Raw genomic sequence first — 18,036 nt, forward strand, 5'->3', positions numbered from 1 at the left:
TCTGATCCTGACAGATTCTGTGGGCTACCCATTGGCATCAGTTTAGCCACTATGGGAATGCTGGATGAGAGATGTCTTCAGTCTGATCCAGTAGCGCTCTTATCTTCTCATACCTATCCCAGTTTTATATCATCCTTTTTTTGCTTCAATATTAAAAATCAGGGTTTTTTTAGACTTTAATCTTGAAAAAAGAATGTGTGCAAAACAAAAATGTATGCAAATATACTTAGTTTGTGTAATTTATTCAAATGGAAGAATTGGGATTGATTGGCACAGACTTCCTTACACAGATTCTAACAATCACCATAGCAAAGTTTCTACAGAAAACAAATTCCATGTATCATTCAGATGAGGACTGTAATACAGCAGCAAATGCCATTTGCCCTGCATAATTCTTTTCCATAGGTCTGCTTCTGATATATTTCAAATCCATGAAAAACGTGAAGGCAGTACTTCCCATCAGTTTATTCATTGACTGTGTGTGCAAAAGTGGAATTTCTTACTGAGATCTAGAACAAAAGTGCCTCGCTGAGTTCTGATAATGTGTTCTTCAGATCCTTCTGAAGACTGAGCAAAAACAAAAACAGTCCCACACAGGCAAAAGGAGGTTAAAAGCTATTTTGCTTTGAAGATAAAGTGAGAGCTTCACACTGCCTAGAAGCTGTACAAAAGCACTGCTAAAGCTGCCATTAGAGGCCCACAGTCTCCTTACTTCACTGTGTAAACTAATCCTATATGCCAGTGATCAGTCTATGAATCATAGAATAGTAGGGTTGGAAGGGGCCTACAAGACCATCGAGTCCAACCCACTGCTCAATGCAGGAATCCAAGTCAGAGCATCCCTGACAGATGGCTGTCCGGCCTCGTCTTGAATGCCTCCAGTGTGGGAAAGCCCACTACCTCCCTAGGTAATTGGTTCCATTGTCGTATTGCTCTAACAGTCAGGAAGTTTTTCCTGATGTTCAGTCAGAATCCGGCTTCCTGTCACTTGAGCCCATTATTCCGTTTCCTGCACCCTGGGATGATCGAGAAGAGATGCTGGCCTTCCTCTCTGTGACAACCTTTCAAGTACTTGAACAGCGCTATCATCTCTCCCCTCAGTCTTCTCTTCTCCAGGCTAAACATGCCCAGTTCTTCCAGTCTTTCTTCATACGGCTTTGTTTCCAATCCCCTGATCATCTTTGTTGCCCTCCTCTGAACCTCTGAATGAGTAGGAGATCTTTGTAGAATAGCTTTATATAAGCCGGGATTTTGTATACCTCCTTCCAAAATAATTGTTTTCCCACTCCTACGCTTAGCTTTAATTTCTGTGGCCTCCAAGATGACAAGCAGTGACAGAAACTTGGCTTCATCTCAAAGAGATACTATATATTGCTAGACAGGACTGTGAATGATAACACTAGATATTTAAACTATATATAAGACACAGAGTGATATGTGAGACATTTGGCCCCTGACATTCTGGTCAGAAAGAACCCTCTCCTCAGAGCAAGGATTCCCGTGTAACTGCAAACATTTGTTACTCTTCACTGTTACTTTCATTGAAAACTGTTTAGGAAGAAAGTAAAACTGAAAAGAAAAAGCTCCATTAAGGATGTTACAGGGGACTTGTAAAAAGAGCACAGCACAACGATACAGAATTCAATTCCCTTTCCAGATACTGACTTTGTATACCAGACACTCATGCTGACTATCACAGAGGCTGACTGGATTTACAGTGAAGCTCCAGAGAGCAACGGCCATCACAATCTCACATCACATATGCTCAGTTTGATACATGGTGTCTATAAATATGGGGTAGCTACTTTTCCCACAGCTGTCCAAGGCACCAGCATGGCAGGCACTGGTGTTTCACACATATTTCCAAGGAGTTCTCATGACAACCAAGCATAGTGAATGGTTACAGCCAGGGGCTGCTTGAAATCCAGGAGATCTTCCAACTTCTCTCCTTTACTGCTGGACAGAGGCGCTTCAAAAAGTTCTCCAATGCTATGGCCCATATTGACCCACCAGCCAATCGCATCTGCTAATAGTGTAGCTAGTACTTCTAGATTGTGGAATTGGTACCATGGCTGTTAACAACCTCCAAGGCCTCCATCAATATCCACTGGGATGACATGGAAGCAGTTATTCCACTCTTCTCTCTACTGATATACATGTTCTCCAGTAATGTTATAATGAGGAAAAGCAACCCTGAAATTGCAGAGAGGCAGGGTTGGATCTTAGAATGACTATTTTGCATTTACTTAATGCTAACAGTGTGTTGGATTCTGTATGGTCATGTTTCTACACAGAGGATGTACAGTCCATATAAGGTACATATTATAACACTGAAAAAAATGATTCTGTGTTTAATTGGCCCTTAGAGCAGTTTAGTTCCTAACTGGTTCTCACTGGGGGAAAAAAGAGTGAAATAAAAAGGAAATCAGAAGTTCAAACATTATTACCCTTGAGCTATTTTGTTCAGAATCAATACACAAGCAGTGTAAGATCTATGGTGGTGTCCTGATATACCTAGAAAGGATACTTGTATACCTTCCGGTGAAATGAAGTTTTGAAAAGGACAAATATGCTGTATCAGTCTTAGGATGCCTTTTCATTAACAAAAATCCAGTTAGCAGGTTATAACAGCTACTCACCTCAAGGAAGAAGTTAACCAAGTATGGATCTTGTTTCAGCTTTGCACACACTGTGCAGAGAAACTGGATTTCTTCATTTTCTGTGGGTGTTGCTAGGACTTCACCACAAAGTCTGATTAATTTCTGTCAAAGAAATCATCATCATCATCATGCCGCTATAGAAAATAAAAACCCAATTAAAAATCCTTACTTCTGGGTATATTGCTGTCAAAGTTCTTAAAATACCCAAAGTGAAATATTATACCCAATATTCAAAGAGAGCCATTAAAAATATATTCCTTTAAAACAAGTTCAGTACCTGTACAGGTCTGTGTACATTTATGTGTGGGAGAAGAGGCTGTTGTATTCTTCCCAGAAGTTTCGTATAAAAAGATAAAACCTGCTGCTTCATGCCTGGAGGACACTAGAAAATAGAGATACAACTGGAAATTAAAAGAATATCGAAACTGATAAACAAAAGCAAAGGAAGCATTGAAACATCAAACCAATAACAATATTTGATCACTTTTATAACCAAGAGACTTGGTACAAAACTGTAGTGTAGATCCACATCAGTTAAGGCCAGATCTTTGCAATGTACAGTGTACATGGGTGCAACACCTCAGGCCAGGGTCTCAAACCAGCCTTCTCAGGGTCCCAATCTAGCCCTCCAGCGGTCCCCAGAAGACCATGACCCTTTCCCCAAACCACAGCTGGTTTGGTAATTTCCCATCATTTGTGCAGTTTTTTTCTCCATTCTAAAAGTTTGAAATGCCCTTCCTAAGACGTAGGTATTAGCAGAAAGAGCTTGAAGCTACAATATGCTGGTATTTTGGCCTCACCCCTTTTGCCTTTCGGTCCTGCCCACAAATGGAATGTGCCCCCACCCCAGAGCTTCTCTGAAATGGAATTTGGCCCCTGTGCTGAAAGAGGTTCTACACCCCTGGTATAGGTAATTTCAAAATGACATGGACCAAGATCCAAATGGGTCCATGATTCTGCATAAATGATTGTTTTATATGGTTGTCTCAGTTGCACTGAGAGTTATTTATATTGTTTATGTAATGACTTGCTAACATTTGTAAATGTTTAAAGTGTATTATGTTTTGAATGGTTATATTTATTGTTATTCATGTGATATACCGGAAGCCTCTTCAGGCACAATCTTGTGGAAGTGGCAAAGAAGTAGAACACTGATGAATTCATTCATTCATAACAAAGAGCTATCACATGCACACATGAGTGGACAATTTTTACTCCTGGATGCAGCCACTTACATCTCATGGAGTGCTGCTGGGGGCAGGGGCAGGGGCGCTACCAAAGTGAAGGCTGCTCAAAACCTGTGTGCAGGTTGCACAAGGTTCTTTTAGTCCTTTGTGTACTTTCAACTAAATTTTAGGTTCCTGTCTGTCAGATCCATGCCTGTTGATTCTATCCATTCTTCCAAGAGAGATGTAGAGGGGTGTGATGAATTTGGAAAAAATGTTCAGCATTTCTTCACCAATATTTAACAGTTCTAACACAACAGCATTTCATTTTCAATAGGATTAGAAAAATATGAGAACTCAAAACTCCCGATACTGAAAGAGCACACATAAATTAAGAATGTACCTTTATATCCAGTCACAGAATGTGAGCTTTCTGTAGCATAACCTGATATACTTACATCAGCTTTGCCCAGAGTGTACAAAGTCTCCAAGATCTTATGATGTAGCAGATATTCCATGCAAGGCCCTGTTTCCCCAGATTCTCTCTCATTTTCTTCCTGAACTAAAATATCCAACATCTGCTCCAGGTGGGATGGAATATTGGTATCAGTCACTGGAGCTTTGTCATCTACAGAAAGAGTTGCCAAAAAAAAACCAGTCTCTGTTCTCAGTTAAAAATTCCTTACCATTACACTCAAACACATTTTATTTGGCTTTTTAACCCTATTTTTCATGTGAAAGGAGAAGCAGAAAAAAATAAAACTGTATTTGTTACTCTAGCTAAGCTTTGAAATAAGTGTGCTCCCTTCATATCAAAATGAGTGGGGATGACCTTGACGGTGTAGAGATTCTTCGATATATTTTAATAACTATCTAGGACCGTAACTTCCAAAAAAAAAAAATAGAAACAAGATGGCTGAGCTTTTTAATTACATTGATGGCATAAAACGCGTAACAATAATCTCAGCTGCACACCAGGGCAAGCATCAAGGGCAAGCATGATTGGGCGCTGGTCAAGGGCCCACAACACAGCAGGGCCCCACTGATGAGCCCCCTGGACTTGCTCCTCTTCAGTATTGCAACCTGTCTATTGCTCTGACCCAGAAAACAATGGTGGTGGTGGTGGTGACGAGGAGTGACTCCATACCTGCTCACCAGCATTCTGCCTGTCAAGCAAGAAATGATGGGAAAGAGGAAGAAGAGCAGTAACAGCTGGTGACACTGGCGGTGGGAAGGTAGACTCACCGATGGAGGGGGCCCACTGAGGGTGTTTTTCCCAAGGGCAGTCAAAAACCTGGAGCCAGTGCTGCTGCATATATGCTTTCTACATGTTATTTACATTTTGTACAATAATTTTCTTATGTTAAATCTCATTATAAAACATACTATGTGAATAGAGAAATAATTTTAATCTTATACTGGTATAAATTAATATAACAAGTCTATACAGTATTTATTAGTTCCAGCAAACTGAAAGCATAGGTGATGTAATTTTATATGATAAATCTGGAAGCAATTTTTACTGCTATGTTGCAAGCATATAAATAATCCAGTGGCAGGTTTGCTATTCCCTCTTATGCAACTGTCTACAAATAACTGTCATTGGAATTCAAAGAGGAACAAGGTCATAAGAACAAATTGCAACATCTAAAGACTTCAGATCTCTGTGTTAGCACAACTGAATGAGTTTTGAAAGTAATTGCGAAGTATAATATGCGAGGCCCACCAACTATATATCCCCCTTAATTTTATTATGTTCCAGATCATCACTTTTAATTGACAATAAGGTATTCCCTTCTGCATACGTCAGTGATGAAGATGCAAATAACTTTCTCTTACCTGACGTCTCTATGTAGTAATGGGTAATTGCCTTCCAGTGGTAGACAAAGTCTTCTTGCAATGGAAGGGATGGCGCAAGCTAAAGAAAAGAAATAGGGGACAGACTCTATTTATTTTCCAAATTTTGGTCTGTAGGAAAACCTATAAGACAATTCACTGAATGCTTCCAAACATAGGTGTTCCACAGCACAAAGATGTATAACTTTGCCCATGATCTTGTGACGCAATTACATGCATGCAGGGAGAGTTTCCCAGCTGCAGTCAATGGAAGACCAAAGTGTTCTGAATGTCAGTGGCACTTTTTCTGTCATAGCTAGCAACAGCAGCTCTGTGCATACAACGGGCTCTAAGCACAGCCTCTAGTCTGGCCCTTTTCAAAGTTTATCCAACAGAATAAGATGAAGCAGACAAATCAAGCAGCCCTATCCAATCTGTATTTTCTGACTCTGATTCCTGAAGCATAGATATATTTTAGATTTGCTTTATGCTACCTCTACAGTTTGCTTCTGATGCTCTCACCAGTATACTTGAATGACGGTCTCAATATGTCATTCATATGGAAGGCTATCAAATATTCCATGTTCACACCACTGAAGGGTTCAATCCTAAACAAAAATGTTGGTGTATTCACATAACCTCATTTTCTATCACTTAAACTGCGTTTTAATGCACAAAATGTATTACAATTGTCCTTGGTGGGTGGGTGTCTATCCACAAGTGTCTATCCACAAATGTAGAGATTAACAGGAACCTGGAAGCAGAGGGCAGGGTGGGGTGGGGGGTAGATACTGCTATACTAAGATACTTGGACTGGCTTGCAGAATGGTTCTCCCTGATCATGCAAGGTGCTCAGTCATAGCTATCCAGGTGTATAACTACTTTCAAATGTGACAGCTTCAACATGGAATCATGACATGTGGAAAAGTTTTTGATTTTTACATGGGATCAATGGGTTGCATCCAACTGGTGCCACTCTGTTGATGGGATGCTCTCTGATCCAGCAAAAGCTTCTATCAGTGGAAGGGAGAAGGAGACGATAGTCAGCAGTTTCCACACACCCCTGCAGTCCCCTGCTCCACCTCTCATACTGTTCAGTGGGGTCTCCCAACCCTCTGGAGCAGATTTGAGGGGTGCAGGTGGGTGCAGCAGGGTGGGAACTGCCAAACATCACCTCCTTCCCTGTTCTACAGATAGAAGCCTCCACTGGATCAATAAGCATTCTGTCAGCATAGTGTCATCAATTGGATACAACCCAGTAGGATTCTGATCTGCCCTTAAGTGGCTCAGCTACTCTAGTGTAAAAAGTCCCTCAAAATTACAGTTGAAATATGCTTTTAACCACCGTCCCTTAATTTCTAAGTAACTGACGAAATTAGAGCTAAAGGATACAATGTTGTGGGCCAGATTTCTTTAGATTTGCTACTGGATCATTATTGTTACTGTTAAAATAAACCAACTTATAACAATACCAAAGCAACACCACACACAGCTTCCTAAAGGAGGCTGGAAGGAGAACTGGTTGGGGATGAAGAGCTTGTTCTGTAGGCTTTTCAGACTGCACATTTTAAAAGATGGCGCACGTAAGAGGTGATATTAGAAAATGATCCTTGACGGATGCATTTTTGCTCTTGGCTTTTATTCTGTTCTTACAACCTTTCGAGGTGAATCCAGGTGCAAGATGCAAGATGCAGCTTCCATTTCTAATGCAGGCAATAATTCATCTAAAGAATGTGCAGCAGCGGTGCAGGCTTCCTTGACCCTGACCTTCTCTAACAATATCACCTTCCAAAGACTGCCAGCTCTTTAGGACTCCCCCTTCCCTGAAAGATTTTCTGAGCTTTTACCAACAGCATGGTAGGCAAAGTTCAACAGCTGTAGGTTTTCCCATCACTGGATCTCTAAGCCGGGGAAAGTATCTATTGAATTCCTGCCCATCACACAGCTGTTGAAAATACAGAGCTATAATCAAGAAAAAAGCTGCAGCTCTTCTGTTCTTAGTCGTCAGGAAAAAAAAAACAATTCTGGGCCATATCCTTGAGTATCAAAAAACAGAACATGAATAAACAGCTGTCAGAATACAAGCTGTGGGATCAATGTATAAAGAAAAAAAAACGGAAGAAAAGATAAGAGTAGTAAAGAGCTAACTCAGTGGAAAGGTCCTTAAATCCAACTGCCCCCCCCCCCTTTTGGAAAAGGACACTCTGATCTGTTCTATACACAGGCACCCCAACTCAATGTTTCACTAATAGGTAAGGGGGCTCTGACAAGCACAATAAGCGTCCTTGCCAATAAAGGGATCCCCACTTAGAGAGGAAAGTAATATTTCTGAGACAGAGATGTCCACCCTGTGGCACAGCTTGGACCAATACATCCCACCAGGTATCAGATCCACAAGGGTCTCCAATACCAGCAGTAGTAATCATGCTTAAAACCTAGGGCCGTCCCCTAGAAATATTATTTAATTGTATGAACTTTCAGGCACAATCCCATGCATGTTTAGACAGAAAAAAGTCCTACAACTCCCAGCATTCCTCAGCCAGCATGCACAGGATTGCCCCCTTAGTTGATTAACTGATTAAATTTGCATGATTTGTATGCACATTTTAAAAAAATACTACTGAAAACAGCAGACTTGTTTTTCGTTGATGCACACATATGTAGATGAGACATCTTGGAGGTGGGTGCCAGGGAAAGAATGCCTCTTCTAAGATGCTGCCCCACGCAGTTTTTGTTCATCCTTGTGTTGGAATAATTGATTTTTAATCTGCACATATTTTAGGCTGCAATCCTATACATATTTGCCTGGGCGTAAGCACCATTGGTGCAATGGAAGTTATTTCTGAGTAAACATCCTGTTATTCAAGTAAAAGGTTTTTAATAGAATAATTTAAGTGATCCATCCACTAAACACTGCACTTCTAATAAAAATTACAGCTTAATAGCCAGGTTCTTCCCTTATTCTTAATACTACAAGGCACACCTATTTCTGCAGTATTTTTTAAAATAAAAAAGAATGCCAGCAGGATTTATATTCTGATATTACAACAGACAGGCTGCCGTTTCTAATAAATTTGACATATGCCTGATTTGATGTCATGGGCCAACATCTGGCATTACCAAGAATGGAATTAAATTACAATGCCAGATCAGCCAGATTGTTGATGTTTTCTTGCTAGAAGTGTTGCTGGTGTCTAACAGTGTTGATTAGAAATAATCTATACTGGATGTTGTATTCCCAGAAACTGAATATGTTTAAAAACACTCTTTGCCCAATACACTGCATATTGTATACACTGCATTGCCGGATACATTGCATTTTGTGTTTCTTCCTGATTCCAAAACTGATGAATGCTGAGGATCATCACATCTCTTGCTATGTTCGTTCAAAGTGTTAGAGTATGAAAATCAGGAAAAGACAGAAAAAAGAACCAGCCAATTTTATGCATTGAAGCCAGTGGGTTTGGGTGTGCCTAACTCACTGATTCAGTTCAGATGTACATATCTTAGCTTACTAAACAAGATAAACACAAGCCTTGTGCCTGTGCACACTGCCCGTTCTTCTCTCCCTTCTTGGTATGCCACAGTTGAAGGCTTCTTGGGTTAATAAACCATAGTTTTTGGTTACATTTTAACAGTTACCAGGCTTGGTTGGAACAAACCATGATCTGAAACCATGGATTTAAGCTGGTTTCATATCCAGGTTTGTTCCACTCCTTGTAACTAGTTTGGACATAGCGAGAAACAATGGTTAATTAACCGAAGAAGTTTTCAGCTGTGGGACACTAAGGATGGGGAAAGGTATGGGTGGTGCTAACATGGAGTGTGCAGGCACAAGGCCCGTGCATATCTTGGCTTAATAACCTGAGATATGTACATCCAAACCAGGCCACCATAAGATAATATTACACCAACGGACCCTTTTATTTGTTTCAAGGGAACCCTCCATAACCTTATTGTTTTATGGATCTTCAAAAAGGCATGATATAGTGAACAAAGTCTCTGATTTTAAGTGCACTTAATTGGAGGTAGATCCCACTGAAATCTATAGTCTCTGATTCTAAATATAGGAGGGAGCTTCGGAAGGGGAGGGAAGGAGGCTGGAGGAGGCTAAAGATACATCATATCCTACCCTCTCTGGTCTCCTCCTCTTCTCGCTCACTGGAATGTCCCTTTTCCCCCCTGTCCAAGGTCGATTTTCCAACCTTGGAAAGGCAGCCAGCATGGTTCTCTCGGTGCTGGCTGCGAGGGGGGGGGGGCAGGGGGTGGATCTCCATCTCCCCCTTCTGATAACACAGCACTGTCTCCGACCTCAGAAGGGGTTTTCTGAGCAACCTACAGTCCCAATCCTTGGGACTATAGGATTGCTCTCTAAATTGTATTTACTACAGTACTGGTTCATTCACAGGCCAGAGCCAAGTAGCAGGTTTGACCTGCTTTATACTCACCCTGATTATATTTTATTTTTAACTCATAACGGGGCTGAGGCAGTGCTGGGGAAAGACCCAATCTTGACTTGACTTTTTAGAAGAATGCTGATAAAATTACACAATACTATCAAAGCTGTGAAAATATTATTTCACATTTCCCATCATGCCCACAGTAGAATTTTGGGGCTCACCTTTTTTATATACAAGTCCAACAAAAACAATGTTACCACACACAGCAGCACTGCTTGCTTTTAAGCTTAATTGATATTTTAGCATGGACTGTCTCTAGAATTATATCTGAAATCTGAAGCACAAATAAATTGTGTTTATTTGTGTTAAATTGTGTCAGTGAAATGAGCAGAGAACCATTGGATTATAATATGTAGCAGCTGTACTTCATGTGATCTGACTAGCAAATGATAATATATCATTTTTAACTCTTACTTAATTTAAATGAATTAAATAACTGAGATAAATGTATTTACTCAGACCAAAACCAATTCTACACTCAAAATAGAGCTGCAGCCAATTCAAGCACCCTGACAATCTGCATTATATGCATGCTTGCCATCTTTATGTTTTTAAATGTACATGAAAACATCTTAAAGGTACACCTAAAAAAAGACAGCATATGAAGCAGTCCACTAGAATCAGTGGAACAAATCCACTCTGAATTAGGAGAACAAAGAGGTCTGAGGTTAAAAGGATTAACATGATAAGAGGCTATACAAACTAGGATTTTATAACTTTTTATTAAATAAAAATCTTCACTCTATAAATACATTGTTGGCATGGCACAGGACTATTCTGCATTGAGTGAGGGATTCAAATTTATCAAAGATGAAAGAAAGCTCTATAGACTTCACTTTCAAGTCATCTCATAATGCTTACAGAAGGAGATGTTAAAGCAAATTAAAGGGCAATGCAGCTCTTCAGAGGCAAGTCTTATTTTGAACAAGCGTATAATCAACCTTTGGAATTCTTTGCCACAGGTCACAGAATCATCTGGAATTACCTGGCTACTTTATGGAAGGTAAAACAGTAATTGTAATGAACTTTTGCCCCAGGAGTGGAAATGTGCTGGTATATGAAGCAACTCAAAAGGCCTGTTTCTTTACTTAGGACCAAATGACACAAAACATGTTGCTGACAGGTTTAGATAGCCTCAGACATATCTAACTTGACTGCCTAATTGGCACAATTGTCATAATGCACCACTGACAGACAAAGAAGTGTCAACTCAGCCCTGAAGCATCTAATGTTAAGGATAGTAGATGACCCTTAATTTTAAGGGAAAACTGGTTTTAATAAGTAATGGAAGGAAGTTTGGAATGCAAACTTCCACAGTTCAAATGCCTCACCACAACACCAAGTGAACCTAGCCACTTCCAAATTGGGGTTGGGTTCAAATTGGGGTTCCCTCTTCAACTCATCACTTCCAGTCAGTTCTTCCTCCCTTGCTCCATCTCTTCTCCCAAACATACCTGGCAGCATGCGCTGGGCAGAAGTAGCAGGAAGTTTTTTCCCCTCAGCTTCCCAGTGCCTAGAGTGCTACAACAGCAGCAACCCAGGTAGAGTCCCGTCCTTCTCTGGAACTCCTGAGTCCCAAACCCTATAGAACAACATTTCCTTGCATCTGCAACAGTGGTATTGTGGAATTCTATGTGTCAGAAAGAAGCACAGGCCTAGCGGATGCCATTCAGCAATTAGGTAGCAGGAAGAAGTAAAGATGTGGCGGTGGTGGGTGGTGGGTCACTGGGTATGTGGACACGTCACAGGATGGGGCTGGGGGAATCACTTATTTTATTCACTTTAGATATTTCCTTGTGAGCACTCTAAGGAACTGAAGGGTGGGGGTGGGCTCAGCAAAAAGGAAAGAACACAAAAAGCAAGAGGAAACTGAAGCAAGCATCCTAGCCCCTCTTCCAAAACTTCACCAAGTCACAGATTTCACTGAACATAAAGCATGTATCTTACTTCAGATACTAGGGAGGATCACAGGACCCCCCCCCCCACCATAAACATTGAACGAATGCAGGAGAGGGGCTGCATGGGCAAGCCCTGCCCCCACCATGTGTCGCAGCCACACACATTATGTTATATTGTTATATTATACTTTATTTCTATGCCGCCTTTTGGCCAAGAGGCCCCCCAAACAGCTCCCAAAAATATACAAATACAATATTCAAACAATACACACATAGCCATGCCCTGCAGCAGAATCACTTCCCTGCAGTGTAAACACCTCCCCATCATCCACACGTTTGGCCAGTGTGGCAAAGGGCACTCCATGTATATTCATATATATCTTTAGAGCACATGAGGGTGGTCCCAGCCCAATCAAGGTCCCTGCATGCATGGAGGAGCTCTGAGTGTATACATCGTTAGGTTTATACAGCTCTTTCCCAGTTTGGCCAGAAAAGTGCTGGGGAAGCATGTCTACTGTGGGCAGAGGTGGGGAGACATGGCTGTGGCATGCATCAGCGGTAGCATGTGCGACCCCCTCCCACATTCTTTCAATGCATGGGAAGAGTTCAGGTGAATCTCCCTTATGTCAACTCCTTAGGTGTTCATCGAATACACATCACAACTCTCCAGTGGTTACTGTTCTTGAAACTGTCACTTCCCAACACTAACTTTTACCCTTCATTAATACAATCCTATGTATGTTTACTCAGAAGTAAGTCCTATTGAGTTTGCGGGAACTTACTCTCAGTTACCTGGGCATATGACTGCAGTGCAAGACAGCCTTGTAAAGTAGTTCCTAAAAGTTACCAGTCTGCAACATTTTTTGCTTGCCTGCTTTTTACTCATATGAGGGGCTCGCAGAGGATGGACAGCAACACCCCCATCCTACTTTTCCCAGCCCCCTATGAGTAAAAAAGTGGGCTAGTAAAACATTTCCTGCCTCCACCACCAGCCTGCTTGGCTCCTATGCTGGCAGTGCAAGAAAAGGCTTCGCCCTTTGTGCACCCAGCACAGAAGCACAGCAGGCTTCTGTGGCAGAGGGATGAAGTGACCCTCAGCTGCCAGCCCATTTGGTTTCTATGCTTGATGCACAGGAAGGGCTTTGCTGGGCCCAGGGTAACTCCCATCACCACCAGCCTGCTGCATTTCTATGCTGAAGGGCTGTGGGCCAGCCAGATCCGTGCCTTGAAAGCTCCCTCTGCTCAGATAGGAGGCTGCCCCACTTTGTGAGGCTCCCCACCTGAGGAAGGACGGCTTTGAAAGCGCAGACTGGGGCAGCTGACAGCCGGCCTGATCCGACCTTTCAAACTCACTCCCAGACTAGAAACGGCTTTGAAGGCTCACGCACCGCACAAGTAGGGCCCCGACTCCTATTGTCTACAGGAAGCTTCTGTGGAGCCAGAAGGAGAGGTTCGCCAGAGGGTTTTACCTGGTGCCTCAATGGATTGCCCTTTGGAGCCAGGCAAATGCCCTTTTTTTAATTATTATAATTATTGCATTTATATCCCGCCTTTTTTCCTCTTGCAAGGCACCCAAGGCGACTTACATTATCCTCTTCCTCTCCATTTTATCCTCACAACAACAACCCTGTGAGGTGGGTTGGGCTGAGAGTGTGTGACTGGCCCAAAGTCACCCAGTGAGCTTCCATGGCCGAGTGGTTTTAACCCCGCTGGCTGTTCTATGGGGCGTTTTAAAATACTTTTTCTACTAGGAATATGATTGAAGAGCAGCATCTAATAAACAAAGAAACAAGTAATAAGTAGAGCCACGTAACCCAGCCCAACCGGAGACGGGAAGGAAAGAAGCACATGAAGGCTGCGGCTTGGGGGGCTCGTCACGCTCCTGGCAATCTCGAAAGCCTTCCCCATTTCCCCTCGAGCCAGGCTCCCGTCCCGCCCACCCCCCAAGCAGAAATAACGAAACGGGCTTCGGGGGACATGGCAGCCAGAGGGACGGAGCCGGTGGAGCAAGAGGAAAAGATCGAGAGAGGGCCTCCAAAAGTGCGTCCCCAGCGCAGGCCCAACACGATCCCCGGACTTGCGTGGCGGGCGCCGCCGGTGGCCTTACCGCCTCCACGGCGTGCTGCAGGATGGAGGTGAACTTGGAGAACATCCTGTCCCTGGACTGGAGCAGCCGCTGCCGGGAGGATCTTGAGAGCTCCTCGATCCGCCGCCTCCGCTCCAGGGTGAGGGCTGCATGCGGGGGGCCTGGCAAAGGGGATCGGAGCGGCTTCCGAAGCAGGTCGGGCTGGCAGGATTCCTCGCTCCGCCGTCGGTCCCTCTCGCTGCAGCAGGAGACACCGTGGCACTGACAGAGTCCGACACCCAACCGGGCCGGGCCGCGGCGCCCGGAAGCCGAGAGCCTTCCCCCGGCGCCGCTGCGCCCTCCCCTCCTGGTCGGCCTGCAGGAGCCGCTACCTCTGAAACCCGGATCCCGCCGCCACGTGCAAACTCACAGAGAGGCCGAATAATGTGGCCTTAAGAGAGGGAGAAACCCGTATAGTAGGATCGGGGAAGCGCCTCTTGCCACACACCGCGATCACAGCTCGCATTTTCTTACCCGGGAGGAATCAAGAGGCTTTCACTGAAATAAGAAACACCTTCCTTCGCTCAGATTCACGCGGGACAGCGTTCATTAATACATGTCGTTTCCTTTTGCAGGTTACTTCTGCCTAAGAGCCCTGTATATACTGACAAGATAGTTATATATTTCATAGTAGTTGATCTGGAATAAATGCCAGCTTTCTATTCTGCCACGCACAGTCATTTGCACGGATTTTAAAACATTTACAGTGTGTGTATTATTTATGTATATGGACTTGAGCACACTCCGGGAGACAGCGCAGGACAGGAAGGCCTGGCGTGCTATGGTCCATGGGGTCACGAAGAGTGGGACACGACTGAACAACAACAACAACAATTTATTTATTTAAAACATTTCTAGCCTGCCCTGTATCATTAAAATCGCAGGGCAGCAATACAGATAAAATCAATTTAAACAGTATAAAATAATAAATAATTTAGGGCACAATCCTATTAAGACAGGCTTGAACTCAGAGGCAACCACCTATCCAATGTTCCTTCTCTGCGCTTCTCCTGCCCCGCATTTCCAGATTAGCTTCCAGATAGCTAATTGCGGCTGTCTAGCCACAGGAGGGCTGAGCGGGGGAGAAGGCTGCTGTACGACACATTGGATGTGTTGTAGAGGCATTTCTGCCCATCCCAGGTGGCACCGAAATGAGACCAATGTCTGTGCCAATCGGGCCTCCAAGGGGAGGGCATTCCACAACCAGGATGCCACAGCAGAGAAGGCCCTCTCCCACATCCCACCATAGTGTATGTCTCATACTGGTGGGACGCAGAGGATGGCCCCTCCAACAGATCTCAGTTCTCGGGCAGGCACATATAGGGAGAGGTACTCTCTCAAATATCGAGGTCCCAAGCCGCTTAGGGCTTTAAATGTCATCAGCAAAACCTTGAATTCCCACCAGAAGTGTATTAGCAGCCAGTGCAATTCCTTTAAAACTGGTGTTATATGATTTTTATGAGGTGAGCAGTCTAGCTGCTGCATTTTGCACTAGCTGCAAGTTCCGAGTTGTCTCCAAGGGCAGCCCCACATAAAGTGCATTGCAATAGTCTAATCGGGGAGTTATCAGCGCATGTACTACTGTGGCTAGGTTAACCCTGTCCAGGAAAGGCCGTAGCTGGCAGATCAGCCGAAGCTGGCCCCAAGTACTCAAGGCCATGGAGTCCACCTGGGGCTCCAGTGACAGGAGCTACCCGCCTGCTCCTTCAGGGGGACTGCAACCCCGTCCAGGACAGGTCGCTTACCCAATTCCCATACTCAGGAGCCACCAATCCACAGAGCTTCTGTCTTGTCAGGATTTAGCTTCAGTTTATTGGCCCTCATCCAGCCCATTATTGCCTCCAGGCACTGGTCCAGCACCTTCACCATCTCAGCTGACTCCCAACAACAAGGAGAAATAGAGCTGAGTATCTTCAGCATACTGGTGACACCCAACCCCCAAACGCCTAATGACCTCTCCCAACGGTTTCATATAGATGTTGAACAACATGGGGGATAGAATAGAACCCTGTGGTACCCCACAGCTTAATAGTCATGGGGTAGAACAGGAATCCCCCAATACCACTCCCTGGAATCGGCCCTACAGGTAGGAGTGGAACCACTGTAGCACAGTGCCCCCAACTCCCATTCTGCAGAGCCGATCCAGTAAGACACCATGATCAATGGTGTCATAGAATCATAAAATAGTAGAGTTGGAAGGGGCCTACAAGGCCATTGAGTCCAACCCCCTGCTCAGTGCAGGAATCCAAGTCAGAGCATCCCTGACAGATGGCTGTCCGGCCTCGTCTTGAATGCCTCCAGTGTGGGAGAGCCCACCACTGCCCCAGATAATTGGTTCCATTGTCGTATTGCTCTAACAATCAGGAAGTTTTTCCTGATGTTCAGCCGGAATCTGGCTTCCTGTAACTTGAGCCCATTATTCTGTGTCCTGCACCCTGGGATGATCGAGAAGAGATCCTGGCCTTCTTCTCTGTGACAACCTTTCAAGTACTTCAACAGCACTATCATCTCTCCCCTCAGTCTTCTCTTCTCAAGGCTAAACATGCCCAGTTCTTTCAGTCTCTCTTCATAGGGCTTTGCTTCCAGTCCCCTGATCATCTTTGTTGCCCTCCTCTGAACCCTCTCCAGCTTGTCTGCATCCTTCTTGAAGTGAGGTGCCCAGAACTGGGCACAGTACTCTAGATGAGGCCTAACCAGTGCTGAGTAGAGGGGAACTAGTACTTCCCGGGATTTGCTTCTATTAATGCAGCCTAAAATAGCATTTGCCTTTTTTGCAGCCACATCACATTGTTGGCTCATATTCAGCTTGTAATCTACAACAATTCCAAGATCCTTCTCACTTGTACTGTTGTTGAGACAAGTATCCCCCATATTGTAACTGTGCATTTAGTTTCTTTTTCCTAAGTGCAGAACTTGGCTTTTATCCCTAATAAATTTCATTCTGTTGTTTTCTGCCCAGCATTCTAGTCTATCAAGATCACTTTGAATTTTGTTTCTGTCTTCCACTGTATTAGCTATTCTGCCTAATTTTGTGTCATCTGCAAATTTGATCAGCATTCCCTGTACCTCTTCCTCCAAGTCATTAATAAAAATGTTGAAGAGCACATTTTTTGAGAAATGTTGCAGGGCCCAAGACTGAGCCCTGCGGTACCCCGCTTGTTACCTTCTCCCAGTTTGAGAAGATCCCATTGATAAGCAGTCTTTGAGTCAGATTCTGTAGCCAACTGTGGATCCACCTGATAGTTGTTTCATCTAGCCTACTTTGAGCTAGTTTGCTCATCAGGATATAATGGGGCACTTTGTCAAAAGCTTTGCTGAAGTCAAGGGATATTATGTCCACAGCATTCCCACAGTCCACAAGGGAGGTTACCTGATCAAAAATGAGATCAGATTCCTCTGGCAGGATTTGTTCTTGACAAATCCATGTTGGCTTCAAGTAATCATTGCATTGTTTTCAAGCTGCTTACAGACTGATTGCTTTATCATCTGCTCCAGAATTTTCCCAGGGATTGATGTCAGACTGACTGGTCTGTAGTTCCCAGGTTCCTCCTTTTTAGCCTTTTTGGAGATAGGGATAATCCCTCCTCCAGTCATCTGGCACTTCACCTGTCCTCCATGATTTCTCAAAGATAATAGGCAGTGGTTCTGAGAGTTCTTTTGCCAGTTCCTTGATTACTCTAGGATGCAGTTCATCTGGCCCTGGAGATTTGAACTCATTCACAGTAATTAGGTGTTCCTTGACCATCTGCCTATCAATCTCAAGCTGTAATCCTGCCTCTTCAGCCTATACTTCGCCTTTGCCAGGCGGTCTTTTGGGAGATGACAGAGCCAAAGTAGGGATTGAGCACTTCTGTCTTTTCCTTGTCATCTGTCATCATTTTGCCATCTTTG

General features: G+C 43.7%; 1 protein-coding gene across 2 annotated transcripts in view; it reads right to left on the reverse strand.

The window, feature by feature from the left end:
* Window positions 1-14,495, reverse strand: part of FHIP2A (FHF complex subunit HOOK interacting protein 2A) — a 42,914-nt gene extending 28,419 nt beyond the window's left edge. For both annotated transcript variants that reach the window (XM_084846143.1, XM_084846144.1), the window contains exons 1-5: window positions 14,128-14,495; window positions 5,666-5,744; window positions 4,285-4,454; window positions 2,938-3,042; window positions 2,640-2,762 (exon numbers count right to left, since the gene is read on the reverse strand). In XM_084846143.1, coding sequence (XP_084702269.1) covers window positions 2,640-2,762; window positions 2,938-3,042; window positions 4,285-4,454; window positions 5,666-5,744; window positions 14,128-14,172 — 522 coding nt within the window. In that variant the 5' untranslated portion in view covers window positions 14,173-14,495. The remainder of the gene's footprint in view (window positions 1-2,639; window positions 2,763-2,937; window positions 3,043-4,284; window positions 4,455-5,665; window positions 5,745-14,127) is intronic.
* Window positions 14,496-18,036: the final 3,541 nt, after the last annotated feature.

The sequence above is a fragment of the Heloderma suspectum genome, chromosome 3 (assembly GCF_057233095.1).
Source record: "Heloderma suspectum isolate Gila_16-S chromosome 3, 16-S_ref, whole genome shotgun sequence".
In the NCBI taxonomy this organism is placed as follows: domain Eukaryota; kingdom Metazoa; phylum Chordata; class Lepidosauria; order Squamata; family Helodermatidae; genus Heloderma; species Heloderma suspectum.